The sequence below is a fragment of the Salmo trutta genome, chromosome 16 (genome assembly GCF_901001165.1).
Source record: "Salmo trutta chromosome 16, fSalTru1.1, whole genome shotgun sequence".
NCBI lineage: Eukaryota > Metazoa > Chordata > Actinopteri > Salmoniformes > Salmonidae > Salmo > Salmo trutta.
The window spans coordinates 14,570,281-14,591,718 of NC_042972.1; the positions used below are offsets into that span (position 1 = coordinate 14,570,281).

The 21,438-nt window shown below is 44.1% G+C and overlaps 1 protein-coding gene across 2 annotated transcripts; it reads left to right on the plus strand.

Annotated features, from left to right (window-relative positions):
• Positions 1-6,180: 6,180 nt before the first annotated feature.
• Positions 6,181-21,144, plus strand: LOC115150144 (zinc finger protein ZXDC-like). Of its 2 annotated transcripts, XM_029693111.1 has the most exons (11): positions 6,181-6,511; positions 6,548-8,276; positions 12,086-12,238; positions 13,874-13,952; positions 17,329-17,459; positions 17,553-17,720; positions 17,808-18,532; positions 18,917-18,998; positions 19,387-19,559; positions 19,809-19,910; positions 20,401-21,144. In XM_029693111.1, exons 1-11 carry the CDS (start codon positions 6,206-6,208, stop codon positions 20,485-20,487), a joined length of 3,735 nt encoding a protein of 1,244 aa, XP_029548971.1. In that variant the 5' UTR covers positions 6,181-6,205; the 3' UTR covers positions 20,488-21,144. The 2 variants fall into 2 exon arrangements, with proteins under 2 accessions (XP_029548971.1, XP_029548969.1); XM_029693109.1 differs by having other exon boundaries at positions 6,181-8,276.
• Positions 21,145-21,438: the final 294 nt, after the last annotated feature.

Consider the following 21,438-nt stretch of genomic DNA (forward strand, 5'->3'; position numbering starts at 1 on the left):
TACACTTAGTATTACTTTCTTAACTACAGTATACATATCTCCCTGGCATATTACATCATTTATGCAGTAACGTACAATACATTTTTGGACTCACCTTTTTGTACTGTGCTCACTTGAACATCAAGGTGGCGTGGCGATCCTTCTTGTGGGCAAATTTTGTCATCAAAGTCTGGCATTCTCTGAATTCATGGTACTTTCAAAACAACTGGGAAATCGGAAAAAAACAATGTTGAATCATGAGGACGTCATTGATCTTCAGGTTGTAGCTCTAGAAAGAGGCCGGATTTACAATTCCGAGTTGGATGACCGTTCAAAATGTATTTTCCCAGTTGGAGCTAGTTTATTCCCGACTTTCCAGTTGTCTTGAACTCACTAAAGTCAAGTTTTCGCAGTTTCGAATTAACAGTTGTTTTGAGCGCAGCTCAAATCATGCTTCATTGACAGCATGGCCAATGTTGAATGTTTATCACTTTAAACTTGGGAAAGAGCCCCTTAATATCATATTTGGGACCACACAGCCACTCCACTGAATAGCAGGCTAGTGCTTGCTTTGCAATGCTTGCAGTTAGCCACTGTCACTGATTTCTTCCAAACCACTCATTATTGAATTTGTGATTTCCAACTTGTTGTGTAATGTTTATGTCCAATGGCCGATGAGCACCGATACGTTTTATCTATAATTTCAATATTTATCTTCATATGACAAGGATTAAAAAGGATTTGCCAGTATATTGTCGACTTAATTCATGATGATGACTGTTAGCTAAGATTTTGAAAGTATGATGTTGACATGATCAGTCCAATCAAAGCTACTTTACATATAACGTGATTTGACGTCATTTTATCTGTGGCCAATGACCTTGAGCCTTATTGGATGGGCACTTCTAATGTAACTCTATGGCAGCACCCAAAGGGCTAGAATTTTCTAGCTCTACCCTTAGACTTGGCGGTTACCTATTGTCCCCATGCGTGACAGAACACTGAGACAATCACGGTGCAACGCTCTGTATTTTCTTCTGGCTTGCCCCACCACCACAGAAAGCACTGCGCTATGCTGAAACATCTGCATTTTGGAGTTGGCTTAATCAAGAAAACAAAAAAGAGACCATGTTTGTATGTGGCTTTATTAACTAAATTATATATATTTTTTTTACATTGTTTGCAAACAGATTTGCTGTCACGTATTAATGCCAAAATAACATGTAAAACAGGCAAGCCCTGTTTGACAGGTTGCCACTGCCTCCCACTCCCTATAGGCCATTACCCATGCGCACACTGTTCCTGATGCACACAATCACAAAAACTGAATCAATTTCCCCATCCAAAAACCAGTAGCCCATCACCCTGAAGAGTAATCTATGCTATCCAGTGCCCGGGCTCCATATTATTCATCGGGATGACCACACACGCACTGAGAACACGCATCACAGAACACAAAAGCTCTATTTGATGCAAGGACAAGAACTACTCTCTAGCAGCCCACTTTATTCAGCACCAACACACCGTCAATGAACTAAAGTTCTGGGCTATAGAGAAAATGGAAAGGAATGAGAGAGGGGTGATTTTGACCATTTCTTGCTACAAATAGAGGCTAAATGGATCCATCTCCTAGACACTGTCGCCCCCCACGGATTAAACTAATAACTACAGTTGAAGTCAGAAGTTTACATACACTTAGGTTGGAGTCACAATAGTACGCAAGTATAAACACCATGGGACCACGCAGCCGTCATACCGCTCAGGAAGGAGACGCGTTCTGTCTCCTAGAGATGAACGTACTTTGGTGCGAAAAGTGAAAATCAATCCCAGGACAACAGCAAAGGACCTTGTGAAGATGCTGGAGGAAACAGGTACAAAAGTATCTATATCCACAGTAAAACGAGTCCTGTATCGACAAAACCTGAAAGGCCGCTCAACAAAGAAGAAGCTAATGCTCCAAAACCACCATAAAAAAGCTAGACTACGGTTTGCAACTGTACATGGGGACAAAGATCATACTTTTTGGAGAAATGTCCTCTGGTCTGATGAAACAAAAATAGAACTGTTTGGCCATAATGACCATCGTTATGTTTGGAGGAAAAAGGGGGAGGCTTGCAAGCCGAAGAACACCATCCCAACCGTGAAGCACGGGGGTGGAAGGATCATGTTGTGGTGGTGCTTTGCTGCAGGGGGGGCTGGTGCACTTCACAAAATAGATGGCATCATGAGGCAGGAAAATTATGTGGATATATTGAAGAAACATCTCAAGACATCAGGCATGAAGTTAAAGCTTGGTCGCAAATGGGTCTTCCAAATGGACAATGACCCCAACCATACTTCCAAAGTTGTGGCCAAATGGCTTAAGGACAACAAAGTCAAGGTATTGGAGTGCCCATCACAAAGCCCTGACCTCAATCCTATAGAAAATGTGTGGGCAGAACTGAAAAGGCGTGTGCGAGCATGGAGGCCTACAAACCTGACTCAGTTACACCAGCTCTGTCAGGAGGAATGGGCCAAAATTCACCCAACTTATTGTGTGAAGCTTGTGGAAAGCTACCCGAAACGTTTGACCCAAGTTAAACAATTTAAAGGCAATGCTACCAAATACTAATTGAGTGTATGTAAACTTCTGACCTTCTGGGAATGTGATGAAAGAAATAAAAGCTGAAATGAATCCTTCTCTCTACTATTATTCTGACATTTCACATTCTTAAAATAAAGTAGTGATCCTAACTGACCTGAGACAGCGAATCTTTACTAAGATTAAATGTCAGGAATTGTGAAAAACTGAGTTTAAATGTATTTGGCTAAATACCTAAATACACTGAACAAAAATATAAACACTACATACAACAATTTCAAATATTTGACTGAGTTACAGTTCATATAAGGAAATCTGTCAAGTGAAATAAATGTATTAGGCCCTAATCTATGGATCTCACATGACTGGGAATACAGATATGCATCTGTTGACCAGTCAGTCCCTGGTGTGACCACCATTTGCCTCATGCAGCGTGGCACATGTCCTACGCATAGATTTGATCAGGCTGTTGATTGTGGCCTGTGGAATGTTGTCCCACTCCTCTTTAATGGCTGTGTGAAGTTGCTGGATTTTGGCTGAAACTGGATCATGCTGTTGTACATCCAGAGCATCTGAAACATGCTCAAAGGGTGACATGTCTGGTGAGTATGCTAGTGAGAACTGAGACATTTTCAGCTTCCAGGAATTGTGTACAGATCCTGAGACATGGGGCCGTGCATTATGATGCTGAAACATGAGGTGATAGTGGCGGATGACTTGCATGACAATCGAATCAAATCAAATTTTATTTGTCACATGCACATGGTTAGCAGATGTTAATGCGAGTGTAGCGAAATGCTTGTGCTTCTAGTTCCGACAGTGCAGTACTATCTAACAAGTAGTCTAACAATTCCCCAACAACAACCTAATACACACAAATCTAAAAGGGTGAATGAGAATATGTACATGTAAGTATATGGACGAGCGATGGCCGAGTGGCATAGGCAAGATGCAATAGATGGTATAAAATACAGTATATACATGTGATATGAGTAATGTAAGATATGTAAACATTATTAAGGTGGCATTATTTAGAGTGGCATTGTATGAAGTGACTAGTGATCAATTTTATTAAAGTGTCCAGTGATTGGGTCTCAATGTAGGCAGCAGCCTCTCTGAGTAACTGATTGCTGTTTAACAGTCTGATGGCCTTGAGATGGAAGCTGTTTTTCAGTCTCTCGGTCCCAGCTTTGATGCACCTGTACTGACCTCGCCTTCTGGATGGTAGCGGTGTGAACAGGCAGTGGCTCGGGTGGTTGATGTCCTTGGTGATCTTTTTGGCCTTCCTGTGACATCGGGTGTTGTAGGTGTCAAGAAGGGTAGTTAGTTTGCCCCCAGTGATGCGTTGTGCAGACCACACCACCCACTGGAGAGCCTTGCGGTTGAGGGCTGTGCAGTTGCCGTACCAGGCTGTGATACAGCCTGACAGGATGCTCTCGATTGTGCATCTGTAAAAGTTTGTCAGGGTTTTAGTTGACAAGCCAAATTTCTTCAGCCTCCTTCGGTTGAAGAGGCGCTGTTTTGCCTTTTTCACCACACTGTCTGTGTGGGTGGAGCATTTCAGTTTGTCTGTGATGTGTACACCAAGGAACTTTAAAACTTTCCACCTTCTCCACTGCTGTCCCTTCAATGTGGATGGGGGGGTACTCCAACTGCTGTTTCCTGAAGTCCACGATCATCTCCTTTGTTTTGTTGACATTGAGTGAGAGGTTGTTTTCCTGACACCACACTAACCGCCCCAACCTCCTCCCTCCTCCTCCCTCCTGACACCGCCCTAACCTCCTCCCTGTAGGCTGTCTCGTCGTTGTTAGTAATCAAGCCCACTACTGTTGTGTCGTCTGCAAACTTGAAGATTGAGTTGGAGGCATGCATGGCCACGCAGTCGTGGGTGAACAGGGAGTACAGTAGAGGGCTGAGCACGCCCTTGTGGGGATCCAGTGTTGACGGTCAGCGAAGTGGAGATGTTGTTTCCTACCTTCCCCACCTTGGGGTGGCCCGTCAGAAAGTCCAGGACCCAATTGCACAGGGCAAGGTTGAGACCCAGGGCCTCCAGCTTGCTGATGAGCTTGGAGGGCGCTATGGTGTTGAATGCTGAGCTGTAGTCAATGAACAGCATTCTTACATAGGTATTCCTTTTGTCCAGATGGGATAGGGCAGTGTGCAGTGTGATGGTGATTGCGTCTTCTTCTTACCTGTTGGGGCGGTATGCAAACTGAAGTGGGTGGAGGTGATATGTTCCTTGACTAGTCTCTCAAAGCACTTTATGATGACAGAAGTGAGTGCTAAGGGGCGATAGTCATTTAGTTCAGTTTTCTTTGCCTTCTTGGGTTCAGGAATAATGGTAGCCCTCTTAAAGCATGTGGGGAAACAGACTGGGATAAAAAGCGATTGAATATGTCCGTAAACACACCAGCCAGCTGGTCTGCGCATACTCTGAGGACGCGGCTAGGGATGCCGTCTGGGCCAGCAGCCTTGCGAGGGTTAACAACGGAGAAGGAGAGGGCCGCGACAGTGGCACTGTGTTATCCTCAAAGCGGGCAAAGAAGGTGTTTAGACATCGCATTTAACCATGGAAAGAGGTCTGGGAATATGAATGCCATTTTAATGGACACATTTTTTTTGCTTTTCATTCAAAAACAAGAACATTTCTAAGTGACCCCACACCTTTGAACAGTAATGTATATATTCATTCTTTATTTTACCTTTATTTAACTAGGCAAGTCAGTTAAGAACAAATTCTTATTTAGAATGGCAGCCTAGGAACAGTGCCATGTTCAGGGGCAGAACGACAGATTTTGACCTTGTCAGCTCAGGGATATATATGTATACATTTTATATATATACAATATATATTTTTATTTATTTATTTCACCTTTATTTAACCAGGTAGGCAAGTTGAGAACAAGTTCTCATTTACAATTGCGACCTGGCCAAGATAAAGCAAAGCAGTTCGACAACATACAAAAACACAGAGTTACACATGGAGTAAAACAACATACAATCAATGATACAGTAGATATATGTATACATTTTATATATATATATATATGTTTGAATGGTAACTTCCTTCGCATTCATTACTACGAGGCCAACTGTGCACGCAACTCTTGATAGTCTACCTTTCTTTGTATATATAAAGAGTTGCATGCACAGTTGGCCTCGTAGTAATGAATGCGAAGGGCTGAGTAATATAAGTTACCGTTCAAACATAGTAGACCACTAAATGTTTGTTTATTTTAAAGCTTTGAATAGATTAGTACTTTGGATGTCTTGTTTCTCCTTTTGTAAATTCGAATTTTGTTTAAACTTTCTGTAGAATTATTTGGCCAGAAATGAGCTTATAGTGGCACCTAGTGGTCCTCAATAACACAAGCCCCGGTAATTAATAAAAACATTAAAAAAATACTGTACTTAATTTTGCTTTCAGAAAATACGCATGACAATGATAATAACATGAAAGTAACGAGTATAAATTAAGGCTCTTAGGGGCTTTTGAATATGGTTTTGCCGGATCCATTCCACAGTTTATTCCTCTTGGGAAATTCGGCCACGGTTCACGATAAACTGTGGAGTGGTTTCCGGGTCTCCTTCCATATTTGTGTGAAGGGCGGGCCTTTTATGCAGTACTGCTACAGGGATACAAAGATGGAAATACAGGGGCTTTCTCATGCCCAAAACATTTACTGTCAACATGGCGCCCCACAAAGAACAGGTTCGTCTCCCCTTAGGACAACCACAGGGGCACGTTCTCTCTCCATTTCAAGCGAAAATGAAGCACAGGAGGATTCGGAATCGCATGAACTTCAAAGTGACAACAACAATAGGACAAGAACATCTACATTTCGCCTACTGGCAGAAAATGGCAGCGTTCTTTGCCTGCCCGTCTGCAAGCAAAAGGGTAAAAACAATAGCCCACTTCAAACCCAAACAGCGAATGTGGGACTTCGTAACATGAATACTTTGAAAGCGAGGGAACTGCTCCGTAACATGAATACTTTGAAAGCGAGGGAACTGCTCCGTAACATGAATACTTTGAAAGCGAGGGAACTGCTCCGTAACATGAATACTTTGAAAGCGTGGGAACTGAACGCAAAACTACCTCCACACGATTTTTTTAGAACTGGTTACAAATACGAAATTGAAAGTGGGGATAAGTTATTGCAAATGGCGTTGCCTTTCTTTGCAGGAGAAGAGGAACAATATCTGCAGCTGCAACCTCCGGTTTTACGGCAGCAACATGAAGACGGCGCTTCCCTGTTGCAGTCATTGGCGAGCGAGAGCACCACTAACGAAAACACAGAGGAATATTACGTGGTTTTCAACATTGTCCAAGATGATGGTAATGGGGCAGATAAAGACAGACTGGGAAATCCATCTAAAGATGGGGATACGATACACGGTAATATGAAGCTTGAACATTCCAAGATCAATCCTTGTAATTCGGTGGAGTTTCAAACCAGTGCTCTTATTGAATCAGATGACAACTTGAACAATTTAGCAGCGGAGGCCTTGAAACGAACTGTTCATTTGTGTAGTTTGTTAAATTCAAGTTCAAATGTCGAGGCAACTGTAACGAATGAGAAACCGGCTGTGTGTTATGAAACGGGGAATGAAAACATTGCTTTGACAAACGAATATGTCGAGAACCTATGTTGCCACCAAGTTTGCATTGAAAACATTGACAGCAACACGTCTGACCAATTATCATCTCAGATCGAAACTCAAGATAGCAGTGCCGTGATTTCAGAAAACACCGATATTGTGGAAATGAGCGATGCTATAGACTTAATTTACGACACTGGTAGGAGCCTGTCAGCCAATGCAGATGCCAACGAGTCCTTCTCTGGAACCATCATGATAAACAACCAAAGCATCATGGTAACCATAGAAAACGGGATACTGACTCTAGCTGCACCTCCAGATGGTTACACCCACAAAGATGACAGCATGTTTGGCTTGAAGGAACACCTTGGAATGAAAGACCACGAGGACATAGTTCTTCTCAACTATGATAGCGGGACCAAATCCATTGGGAAAATAAGCAACATGGAGGGTATTCGGGCAGGTCTCCACGAAAAGTGTCAGCTGGGTTTGACTGTGAGTGACTCGGAACTGGCTATGGCTGACAACTGTTCACTGTCAGAGTTGGGTGTCTCCCTGGAAACGTGCCCAGTCATCAAGCAGGAGAGCCGGAATCTCTTTGCCATAAGCAAAGGTGATTTGGTTTCCCAGCGCCCAGAGGGTTCTTCGGTCGACTGTGATGACAATGACGGCTTCCAGCCTGTCGGCATCATCGGCGCTTTGGGACTCTCCAAGAAAGGTGCCTTGGTCACGATGTACTGCTGTCCCCAGCCCGGCTGCCCCAGCACCTTCGACACGCGCCAAAAGCTCAAGATGCACCTTCTTAACCACACCGAGGACCAGAGGCCCTTTAAGTGCACTTTTGAGGGCTGTGGCTGGGCCTTCACCACCTCTTACAAGCTCAAACGCCACCTGCAGTCCCACGACAAGGTGCGGCCTCACAAGTGCGAGTGGGAGGGATGCGGCCGCTGTTTCACCACAGTCTACAACCTGAAGGCGCACGTGAAGCAGCACGACCAGGAGAACGCCTTTGTGTGCGAGATCTGCAGCGAGTTCTTCCGCAGCGCTATCCGGCTGACCAATCACCAACGGGCCCATTTTGAACCTGAGAGGCCGCACAAGTGCGAGTTTCCAGGTGAGGCAAATTAGTTTTTAGTGTGGTTGAATTTGACTCATGTTTGTGTTAAAGGAAAATACCACTCAAACTATTTTGGTGTTCGTTTCATTAGTCCACTCACTGTTGATACAGTCCTAAAATGTTTTGCATGTCAGCGGTCAAGTTTTCAAGATATAGGATCGGGGGGGGGGGGGTGAGCCCAGACTGGGAAAAATGGTCATCCAACTCGGGATTCCATGTTGGGAAGGTGGGCATCTTTCTAGAGCTCTACCTTTCTGACCTGATCACTGACGTTGTGATTTTACCTTGGTGCTTTCAAGAAAAAAACCAAGTGTCACTTACCACATCATCATGATGATGTGTTTTGCATTATCATGATGTGTTAAGTGACACTATTGCTCTGTTCAAAACAACCTGGAAATGTTTGACTTCAGTGTGTTAAAGACAAATGAGAACTTGGGGGAGGGGGGGGACTAGCTCCGACTGGGGGAAAAATAGTTTTGAACGGTCATTCAAGTCGGAAACACATCTTTCTAGAGCTCTGATCTGAAGATCACTGAAGTCATGGTTTTACTCTTTTTTTTTTTTCTCCCCCTGAGTACCCAGTTGTCTTGAAAGCACTATTTGCTTCTTGAAAATCCATTATCCCAACTACTTACAGTACCAGTCAAAAGTTTGGACACACCTACTCATTCAAGGGTTTTTCTTTATTTTTACTGTTTTCTACATTGTAGAATAATAGTGAAGACATCAAAACTATGAAATAACACATATGGAATCATGTAGTAACCAAAAGTGTTAAACAAATGAAAATGTTATATTTGAGATTCTTCGAAGTTGCCACCCTTTGCCTTGACGGCTTTGCACACTCTTGGCATTCTCTCAACCAGCTTCATGAGGTAGTCACCTGGAATGCATTTACAGGTGCTCCTTGTTAAAAAAAAAATCCTCAATGCGTTTGAGCCAATCAATTGTGTTGTGACAAGGTAGGGGTGGGTGGAATACAAAAGATAGCCCTATTTGGTAAAAGTCCAAGTCCCTATTACGGCAAGAACAGGTCAAATAAGCAAAGAGAAACGACAGTCCATCATTACTTTACTTTAAGACATGAAGGTCATTCAATGTGGACAATTTCAAGAACTTTGAAAGTTTCTTCAAGTGCAGTCGCAAAAACCATCAAGCGCTATGATGAAACTGGCTCTCATTAGGACCAACACAGGAAAGGAAGAGCCAGAGTTACCTTTGTTGCAGAGGATTAGTTCATTAGAGTTATTAACATTACCTCAGATTGCAGCCCCATATAAATGCTTCACAAAGTTGAAGTAACAGACACATCTCAACATCAACTGTTCAGAGGGGACTGTGAATCAGGCCTTCATGGTCGAATTGCTGCAAAGAAACTACTACTAAAGGGCACCAATAAGAAGAAGACACTTGCTTGTGCCATGAAACACAAGCAATGGACATTAAGCTGTTGGACGTCTGTCCTTTGGTCTGATGAGTCCAAATTTGAGATTTTTGTTGGTTCAATCCGTCATGTCTTTGTGACGCAGAGTTGGTGAACGGATGATCTAAGAATGTGTGGTTCCCACCGTGAATCATGGAGGAGGTGTTGTGGGGGTGCCTTGCTGGTGACACTGTCAGTAATATATTTGCTATTCAAGGCACACTTAACCAGCATGGCTACCACAGCATTCTGCAGCGTTACGCCATCCCATCTGGTTTTCACTTAGTCCCACTTTAATTTGTTTTTCCACAGGACAATGACCCAACACACCTTCAGGCTGTGTAGGGGCTATTTGTTCAAGAGAGTGACCTGGCCTCCACAATCACCCAACCTCGACCCAATTGAGATGGTTTGGGATGAGTCGGACCGCGGAGGGAAGGAAAAGCAGCCAACAAGTGCTCAGCATATGTGGGAACTCCTTCAAGACTGGGAAAAGCATTCCAGGTGAAGCTGGTTGAGGGAATGCCAAAAGTGTGCAAAGGGTGGCTACTTCGAAGAACATAAAATATATTTTGATTTGTTGAAAACATTTTTGGTTACTAGATGACTCCATCTGTGTTATTTCATTGTTTTAATGTCTTCATTATTATTCTATAATGTAGAAAGTAGTACAAATAAAGAAAAACCCTTTAATGAGTAGGTGTGTCCAAACCTTTGACTGGTACTGTAAAACCTTTTGGGACTGTATTAAGTGGACTCAGCAAAAAATATGTGTGTGTGTGTAAAAATATCTGTGTACAGTTGAAGTCGGAAGTTTACATACACTTCATTAGTCATTAAAACTTGTTTTTCAGCCACTCCACAGATTTATTGTTAACAAACTACTGTTTTGGCAAGTCGGTTAGGACATCTACTTTGTGCATGACACAAGTAATTTTTCCAACAATTGTTTACAGACAGATTATTTAACTTTTAATTCACTGTATCACAATTCGAGTGGGTCAGAAGTTTACATACACTAAGTTGACTGTGCCTTTAAACATCTTGGAAAATTCCAGAAAATTATGTCATGGCTTTAGAAGCTTCTGATAGGCTAACTGACATCATTTGAGTCAATTGGAGGTGTACCTGTGGATGTATTTCAAGGCCTAACTTCAAACTCAGTGCCACTTTGCTTGACATCATGGGGAAATCAGCCAAGACCTCAGAAAACTTATTGTAGACTTCCACAAGTCTGGTTCCTTCTTGGAAGCAATTTCTGAATGCCTGAAAGTACCACGTTCCATCTGTACGAACGATAGTACGCAAGTATAAACACCATGGGACCACGTAGGCGTCATACCGCTCAGTTAGGAGATGCGTTCTGTCTCCTAGAGATGAACGTACTTTGGTGCGAAAAGTGCAAATCAATCCCAGAACAACAGAACAGGACCCTGTGAAGATGCTGGAGGAAAAGGTACAAAGTATCTATCCACAGTAAAACGAGTCCTATATCGACATAACCTGAAAGGCCGCTCAGCAAGGAAGAAGCCACTGCTCCAAAACCACCATAAAAAAGCCAGACTACGGTTTGCAACTGCACATGGAGACAAAGATCGTACTTTTTGGAGAAATGTCCTATGGTCTGATAAAACAAAAATAGAACTGTTTGGCCATAATGTCCATTGTTATGTTTGGAGGAAAAAGGGGGAGCCTTGCAAGCCGAAGAATACCATCCCAACCGTGAAGCACGGGGGTGGCAGCATCATGTTGTGGGTGTGATTTGCTGCAGGAGGGCCTGGTGCACTTCATAAAATAGATTGGCATTGTGAGAAAGGAAAATTATATGGAGATATATATATGAAGCAACATCTCAAGACATCAGTCAGGAAGTTAAAGCTTGGTCGCAAATGGGTCTTCCAAATGGACAATGACCCAATTTAAAGGCTATGCTACCAAATACTAATTGAGTGTATGTAAACTTCTGACCTTCTGGGAATCTGATGAAAGAAATAAATCATTCTACTATTATTCTGACATTTCACATTCTTAAAATAAAGTGGTGAGCCTAACTGACCTAAGACAGGGAATTTTTACTAGGATTAAATGTCAGGAATTGTGTAAAACTGAGTTTAAATGTATTTGGCTAAGGTGTATGTAAACTTCCGACCCGTGTGTGTGTGTGTTTTGTTTGTATACATTTTTTTTGTGGATTTTTACTTTAAGTCATTGACGATGTTTCCATGCTTAATTCTATCGGAGTAAATAGTTGTTCAGAATTAACTGTTTATATGCATGTGTGTATTCACTATTCATACGTATTGTCATTGCTTTTCATTGTCACAAAGATTTGGTGTTCACTTTTTTTCCTGTGTGTGTGTGTGTGTGTCTCTTACCTCAGGCTGTGAGAAGAACTTCCTCACCTACAGTGCCCTGTTCTCCCACAACCGCACACACTTTCGTGAGACGGGCCAGTTCATCTGCTCCTACCCGGGTGGCGACAAGCGCTATGACAAGGCCTGTCGCATCAAGATCCACATGCGCAGCCACACAGGTACTTTATAAGGATGGATTTGTTCATCTGGAATTTCAAGAGGTCTCCAGGCCATTTACATTGTCTGGAGTTAAGAAGGGAACTTGCGTTGTGTGTCGCATCCACCTGAAATGTTCCCAGACTACATATGCAGTGCATTCGGAAAGTATTCAGACCCCTTGACTTTTTCCACATTTTGTTATGATACAGCCTTATTCTAAAATGGATCAAATAAAATAAAAATCCTCGTCAATCTACACACGTTACCCCATAATGACAAAGCAAAAACATTTATTTCGCAAATTTATTACAAATAAAAAAACATACCTTATTTACATAAGTATTCAGACCGTTTGCTAAAAGACTCAATTGAGCTGAAGTGCATCCTGTTTCCGTTGATTATCCTTGATGTTTCTACAACTTGATTGGTGTCCGCCTGTGGTAAATTCAATTAATTGGACATGATTTGGAAAGGCACGCACCCGTCTATATAAGGTCCCACAGTTGACAGTGCATGTCAGTGCAAAAACCAAGCCATGAGTTCGAAGGAATTGTCTGTAGAGCTCTGAGACAGAATTGTGGCGAGGCACAGCTCTGGGGAAGGGTACCAAAACATTTCTGCAGCATTGAAGGTCCCCAAGAACACCGTAGCCTCCATCATTAAATGGAAGAAGCTTGAGACCACCAAGACTCTTCCTTGACCTGGCTGCACGGCCAAACTGAGCAATCGGGGAAGAAGGGCCTTGGTCAGGGAGGTGACCAAGAACCCAATGGTCACTCTGACAGAGTTCCTCTGTGGAGATAGGAGAACCTTCCAGAAAGTCAACCATCTCTGCAGCACTCCACCAATCAGGCCTTTAGGGTGGAGTGGCCGGACAGAAGCCACTCCTCAGTAAAAGGCACATGACCGGCCTATTGGAGATTGCCAAAAGGCACCTAAAGGACTCTGACCATGAGAAACAAGTTTGGTCTGATGAAACCAAGATTGAACTCTTTGGCCTGAATGCCAAGTGTCTCTTCTGGAGGAAACCTGGCACCGTCTCTACGGTGAAATATGGTGGCAGCATCATGCTGTGGGATGTTTTTCAGCTGCAGGGACTGGGAGACTAGTCAGGATCGAGGTAAAGATGAGCGGAGCAAAGTACAGAGATCCTTGATGAAAACCTGCTGCAGAGCACTCAGGACCTCAGACTAGGGCGAAGGTTCACCTTCCAACAGGACAATAACCCTAAGGACACAGCCACGATAACGCAGCAGTGGCTTCGGGACAAGTCTCTGAATGTCCTTGAGTGGCCCAGACTTGAACCCGATGGAACATCTCTAGAGAGACCTGAAAATAGCTGTGCAGCGACGCTCCCCATCCAACCTGACAGAGCTTGAGAGGATCTGGAGAGAAGAATGGGAGAAACTTCCTTCAAAAAAGTACTGAGTAAAGGGTCTTAATACTTATGTAAATTTGATATTTCCAGTTTTTTTTTTAAAATGTTATATATAATAGACCGTTCTTTTATTTTTTTATTGGCTGAACACTATACAAGCTGAATGAAAACTGCCACAGATAGATATGATCAAAACAGAGACACACATTCATATTATTATGTTTGTTTGTTTCACCAGCAGTAGTTTCTCTTGGCTAAGTCTCGCTTTTGGTTTCAGGCGAGAGGCCGTTCGTCTGCGACTCAGAGGCCTGTGGCTGGTCCTTCACCAGCATGTCCAAGTTACTGAGGCACAAAAGGTAACTTGAAGCTTTCCCTCACTCAACTGTCCATCCCTCTGTTTAGGCATTGTGTATTGTGACAGTGTGGGTCCTGTGTTTTTAGTTTATGGCCTCTCCCAACTGTCCTCCCAATAATTAATCCTGTGTGAAAGTGTTGGATTTATAGTTAGGTCAAGACTCTTGTCTAATTGATAATATACACTGAACAAAAATAAATGCAACGTGCAACAATTTCAGAGTTTACTGAGTTACAGTTTATATAAGGAAATCAATCAATTGAAATAAATTCATTAGGTACTAATCTATGTATTTCACATGACTGGGCAGGGGTGCATCCATAGGGGAGTCAGGCCCAGCCAACCAGAATTAGTTTTACCCCACAAAAGGGCTTTATTACAGACAGAAATATTTTATGGGAGAAAAATGAACATGACATTTTCTGGCAACAGCTCAGGTAGACATTCCTGCAGTCAGTGTGCCAATTGCTCACTCCATCAAAACTTGAGACGTCTGTGGAATTGTGTTGTGACACAATTGCACATTTTAAAGTGGCCTTTTATTGTCCCCAGTACAAGGTGCACCTTTTTTATTTAACCTTTATTTAACTAGGCAAGTCAAATTCTTATTTACAATGATGGCCTACCAAGAGGGCTCCTGTGGGGACGGGGGCTGGGATTAAAAATACAAAATAAAATACAAATATAGGACAAAACACACAATGCGACACAACACTACATAAAAAGAGGCCTAAGATGACAACACAGCATGGTAGCAACCCATCATGATGACAACAGCATGGTAGCAACACAACATAGCAGCAGCGCAACACAACATGGCAGCAGCACAAAACATGGTACAAACATTATTGGCCACAGACAACAGCACAAACGGCAAGAATGTAGAGACAACAATACATCACACAAAGCAGCCACAACTGTCAATAAGAGTGTCCATGATTGAGTCTTTGAATGAATACTCCAGTTTGAGTGTTTGTTGCAGCTCGTTCCAGTCTCTAGCTGCAGCGAACTGAAAAGACGAGGGACCCAGGGATGTGTGTGCTTTGGGGACCTTTAACAGAGTGTGACTGGCAGAACTTGTGTTGTTTTGTGGAGGATGAGGGCTGCAGTCGATATCTCAGATAGGGGGGAGTGAGGCCTAAGAGTTTTATAAATAAGCATCAACCAGGGTTTCTTGCGAGGGGTAAACGGAGTAGTATAGAGTGCAGTGATGTGTCCTATAAGGAGCATTGGTGGCAAATCTTATGGCCGAATGGTAAAGGACATCTAGCCGCTCGATAGCACCCTTACCTGTCGATCTATAAATGATGTCTCCGTAATATAGCATGGGTTGTTTTGGAGGTGTTCAGAACAAGGTTAAGGTCAGAGAAAGCTTGCTGGACACTAAGAAAGCTTTATTGTATAGTATTTAACACAACATCCGGGGAGGGGCAGCTGTGTATTAGACTGTATCATCTGCATATAAATGGATGAGAGAGCCTCCTACTACTTAAGCTATGTTGTTGAAGGAAATAAAGAAGTGCGTGGGGCCTAGGATCGAGCCTTTGTACTCCCTTGGTGACAGGCAGTGGCTGAGACAGCAGATGTTCTGACTTTATACACTGCACTCTTTGAGAGAGGTAGTTAGCAAACCAGGCCAAAGACACCTCAGAGACACCAATATTTCTTAGCTGGCCCATGAGGGGAATAGTCTACCGTATCAAAAGCTTTGGCCAAGTCAATTAAAATAGCAGCACAACATTGCTTAGAATCATGGATTGGCAATGGTGACATCATTGATGACCTTTAAGGTTGCAGTGACACGTCCATAACCTGAGCGGAAACCAGATTGGCTTTCTTGATGTCTATAGTATGCAGTCAGTTGATTTATTGACACATTTTTCCAAAACTTTTGATAAACAGGGGAAAATAGAAATGTGCCTATAACAGTTAGGATCAGCTTGATCTCCCCCTTTTAAGTAAAGGACGAACTGTGGCTGCCTTCCAAGCCATGGGAACCTCCCCAGAGAGGAGAGACTGGTTAAAAAGGTCAGAGATAGTCATGGCGATAAGAGGCAGCAACCTTAAAGAAGAAAAGGTCTAAACCATCTGAACCAGATGTTTTAGGAGATCCTTTAGCACCTCTGACTCAATGACTGCCTGCAGGGAGAAACGTTGTAGCGGGGCAGGGGAAAAAGAGGGAGGAGCATTAGGGATAGTCGCATTAGAAGGGGTGGAAGATGGGGAAATGTTGGATGGGCAAGGAGGCATGGCTGAGTCAAATAGGAATCCTGACTTAATGAAGTGGTGATTAAAGAGCTCAGCCATGTGCTCCTTATCAATAACAACCACATCATCAACATTAATGGACATGGCCAGCTGTGAGGAGGAGGGTTTATTCTACAGGTCTTTAACCGTTTTCTAGAACTCCTTGGGGTTAGACCCACAGAGAGAGAAGTGCTTATTAAAGTAATTAACTTTGCCCTTCCGGATAGCCTGAGTGCACTTATTTCTAGTTTGCCTGAACGAGAGCCAGTCAGCCTGAGTATTTGTGTGCTGAGTGATTTGCCAAATGTAATTCTTGAGGTGGAGTTACTCTGCCAGATCACGGTCAAACCAGTGGCTGAACCTGTTTAATTGTCATTGTCTTTGTTAACGATACCACTGAAAATCAAGAAAAAGATCCAAGCATCTTGGACAGAGGAGATCAAGCTGAGTTGAGTCTATGCCAATTTAGAGGCCAGGTCATGAAGGAAGGCTTGCTCATTAAAGTTTTTTTAGCAAGCGTCTATGACAACTCAGGACAGGTCGTTTCACTGAGCAGCTATTACGAACACAGGCTGAAAACGGTGATCACGGAAGGTCATTACAGAAAACCCCAGACTGATACCTATCAGGATTATTTGTAACAATGACATCAAGGAGAGTAGCCTTTTCTGGGTGTTTGGAGTCATACCTTGTGGGATTGGTAATAATCTGAGACCGATTTAGAGAGTCCCATTTCTTTAGGACTTGGTCAGGTGGTTTAAGCATGTCCCACTTTAGGTCACCTAGTAGGACAAATTGAGACTTAGTGTAAGGGGCCAGGAGAGAGCTTAGGCCATTTGGGGTACAGGGAGGTGATGATGGTGGCCAATAACATCCAGAAACAGTCAACAAAGACTTATTTGAAAGTTTTTAATGCGTAAAACCATCCAGTCATATTGTTTGGGAACAGACTTGGTTCAGACAACCGAGCACTGAAGGTGTTCCATGGTAAAGATTGCCACTCCACCACCTTTTGGAAAATCTGTCTTGCCGAAAAAGGTTATAACCAGAAAGGTTAACATCAGTGTTCAAAACACTCTTCCTTAACCACATCTCAGTAATGACCAACACATCTGGACTGTTGTTTCCAGGAAGCACGACGACGACAGGCGCTTCACCTGCCCAGAAGAGGGCTGTGGAAAGTCCTTCACCCGGGCAGAGCACCTCAAGGGCCACAGCATCACCCACCTGGGCACCAAGCCCTTTGAGTGCCATGTAGATGGTAGGCATCACTCATTTGTGCCACTGTCACTTTTTTTGTGTCTGTTCATTTTACACATGTAGGGTTAATGGAAACCTTTTTACTGTGTTGTAGGCTGCAGTGCCAAGTTCTCAGCGAGGAGCAGTCTGTATATCCACTCAAAGAAACACAGGCAGGATGCGGGCAGCCTGAGGACCAGTTGCCCTGTGGCCAACTGCAGCAAGCACTTCTCCCGCAGTAGCCTGAAGAGCCACATGCTCAAACACCCCCACCTCAACCCCGGTACAAAACACACGCGCACACTTCCTCAAGAAACACATGCTCAAATACCCCCACTTCCTGTGTAATGACTCTGTCTCCTCCAATCAGACATGCTGAGCCAGCTGGAGGTCACTCCCACCCTGACCCCCAGCAGCGAGCTTGTCAGCAACTCCACCACCACAGGAACCAGCTCTGGGGGCGACCAGCTGGCCCACCTGGACCTCAGCTCCCTGTTCTCTGCTGTGCCCAGGGGTCCCGTGCCTATAGGCAGCACAGGGCCTGTGGGCGCCTTCGCCATTGACCTGTCACTGGTCAGCTCGGGAATCCTCGCCATTGACCCTGCCTCGGTTAGCTCAGCCCTGTGCACGTCCGGGCCTTGCGCCACCGTGGCCAAAGCTTCCTTGGAACCGCTCATCCTTGCGGCCGGGGAAGACATGGTTGGGGGAGTCCTCCCTTCTCGGGGCACCCTCCACCTGGACGACTTGCAGACGGTCACCCCCGAGGCCCTAGGCTCCCTCACAGTCCTCACCATGCAGGCTGCTAGCTCCTCCGCGGACCACCACATCCTCAGCTCCTCCAGTGCACTGTCCCCCGAGCCCTCCCCCTCAACCCTGGCCGTGCCCCCCGGGCCCGAGCTCCTTTCGTCCCCTTCTAAGGTGGCTGAGGCTGGAGGGAGCAAGGGTGGCAGCAGGCCGAGGCTGGACTGTGTGGAGGTGCTAGGGCAGCACGAGGGGGACAAGGTGCTGACCCAGTTTAAGGGCCATGGCGGCGGCAGCACGTTCAGCCCGCAGAAGGACTCCGTGCTCAGCCACATCTCAGCCTACTCCTTCCTGGTGAGTGGCTTACTAAACGAACGCTCTGGTGAGTGGCTTACTAAACGAACGCTCTGGTGAGTGGCTTACTAAACGAACGCTCTGGTGAGTGCCTTACTAAACGAACGCTCTGATTACAAGTTGCCCTTCAAAGCACTGACGAATGGTCTATTCACAGAATTAAATAGAACAGTATCATATTTCATCTCTCGTGATCTGTTTTTGGAATGTGCAGACTCAGTAGTGTAGTCTTATTTGAAGTTTTTCTTTATAACCACAGATCTAGGGTCAGATCTCCCTACCCCAAACCCATTTGACATCGATCCATTTGAGGTCTGACGTCCTTTGAGACGCGATGTTGTTGTTTTGTGAGTCACTGCATTTTTTTATGCGTCTGTCTTGTAGGAGAGTAGTGGTTCAGCGCGGACCGACTACAGAGCCATCCAGCTGGCCAAGAAGAGGAAACAGAGCGGCCCCACCTGCTCAGGTACATTATAACACACACTCAACTCCGTCATGGGTCTAGTGTAGAACAGGAACAATTTCTTTGTTGGTTGCATATTGGGCTCCCGAGTGGTGCAGCGGTTTATAGTACTGCATCTCAGCGCAAGCGGCGTCACTACAGTCCCTGGTTCGAATCCAGGCTGTATCACATTCGGCCATGATTGGGAGTCCCATGGGGCGGCGCACAATTGGCCCAGCATCGTCCGGGTCTGGACGGGGTAGGCCGTCATTATAAATAAGAATTTGTTCTAAACTGACTTGCCTAGATAAATTAATAAAAACAACATCCAAGCTAGCATTTGTTTTGTAGCAGTGCTTGTGGAAACTGAACCTGCATTCAAAAGCTGTTTTTGTTGTCATTGTCTTCACAGCAAGCTCAGGATTGTGCCAGAGGACGAGTAAAGGCGGGAAGGCCAGCAGCGCCTCAGTGCCAATGGTTCCCACAAGCACCCATTTTGTTGAAGGTTCTGCAGCAGCCAATGGGGGACTGACTATCCGTGACCCTGTCACAGGGGCCCAGTATGTTCAGATACATCTCCTGCAGGTGAGAAGGTTCTCTAACAGCAACATTTAGAAAGCTGTTAAAAAAAACTTTTTCAGCATTTCTTTCTATAAAGCACAGAGCAGAATGCCAAGGGGAAGGCATGTATTACAGGCCAAAATAAGTTTGTGCGTGTGTGTCCGCTGGCAGGGGCCACCTGGCTATATGGAGAAGGTTCTTTAGTATCCATGCATCTGACCTTTTGAATGTAATGTGATTTATGGATTCATATGAAGTATTTGTCTGTGTCAGGATGACCCGGCCAGTGAAGGGGACCTAGCCTTCCAGCTGAGCTCCCGGCCTTCCAGCTCCCATTCCCAGCTGACCGTGGACCTGCCAGTCAACATCCTACAGGTGAGTACTCCCCATGAAATCATAAAGGGTTATTTCTTAGCACCGTTTATTATACAGATGTAGAAAATCAACATTTGAACATATCTAGGCACTGGTATGGTGCTGGACATCATTAATGTGAGGTTTTAAAGTGGTGGAGAGTCTCTTTTTAACTGGACAAAACAATGTGTCCTCCATAGGTAGTCAGATATGTAGTGAGCTGCCAGTTCAATTAATTGAAAACAACTGCAATCCTGAAATGGAGATGTTTTAAAAATAAAGATGGAGGGGATTTAGGCTAAGCTTTTTAGTTAGGTCTGTATTTGAATGTAAGCAATTGAGGTGTGTTTGCCTGTACTATAATTGGGGTGTATTTGCCTGTACTATAATTGGGGTGTATTTGCCTGTACTATAATTGGGGTGTATTTGCCTGTACTGTAATTGGGGTGTATTTGCCTGTACTGTAATTGAAGAAGAACTAAATGAGTCATTTCTGTCTACCTTTCCTCAGGAACCTCCTGCTATGACGGAGGAAGACAATGGCTCGGACAACTCCCAGTTTACAGGAAGCACCATCAACCTGCAGGACCTGGAGTGAGAGGGAGGGGGTATGAGAAAGTTGTGTACATCGGGTGTGGATGAAGTGGAACCCAGAACCAAATGCACCTTGGGAAGAATTGAATGATAAATGAAATGAACATTTTGGGACTTTTTACTGTATTTCTGAAATCTTGTTTGTACCACAATCATGATTGCGAGAAAGACACGCTGTCTGTCTTTTTAAAGAGAGACTGTCGTTTTGCACATCCAGTAGTTCCCTCGTGTCTCTTGTCAAACTGTGACGTCTTGTCAGTCTCAGCTACGTTGCCATGTTCTGGACACTCATACACTGTGCTGTTGTCAGAGCTTCTGTCTAATAATAAAAAATATATATATATAATAATAATAATGCCTTACAGACATGATGTACTATACTCATCCATTTAGCAGACGCTTTGTGTTTGTTCGACTTTTATGTCGTTTTAACTTTTTGGTGGTGGGTAGGGTCAGATATATTTTTCTACAGCTGTGTCATATGAGCTACGTAGGAATGAGACGTATGCGTTCCATGTTCAAAATGTTGCCGGTCCACTTGTTTATAATATCTGTAATGCTTATCTATATGTGACGACTTCCATCTAGTTATTTATTAGCCTTGTTTTACAAAATGGCTGACTCCAATCGCCAGGAGATTAAATAAAAGATTGAAGCCCAATTCTACATTTATTTTGTACAATAAGCCTAGTTTTGTGTTATGGACTTGGCTAAACATGGACTTCATACAGGTTTATGAGCGTGGATTCATGAGCACAGGTTCGTGCTGTGGGGGAGATCTTCGTGGGCTATACTCAGCCTTGTCTCAGGATAGTAAGTTGGTGGTTGAAGATATCCCTCTGGTGGTGTGGGGGCTGTGCTTTGGCAAAGTGGGTGGGGTTATATCCTGCCTCTTTGGCCCTGTTCGGGGGTATCGTCGGACGGGGCCACAGTGTCTCCCAACCCCTCCTGTCTC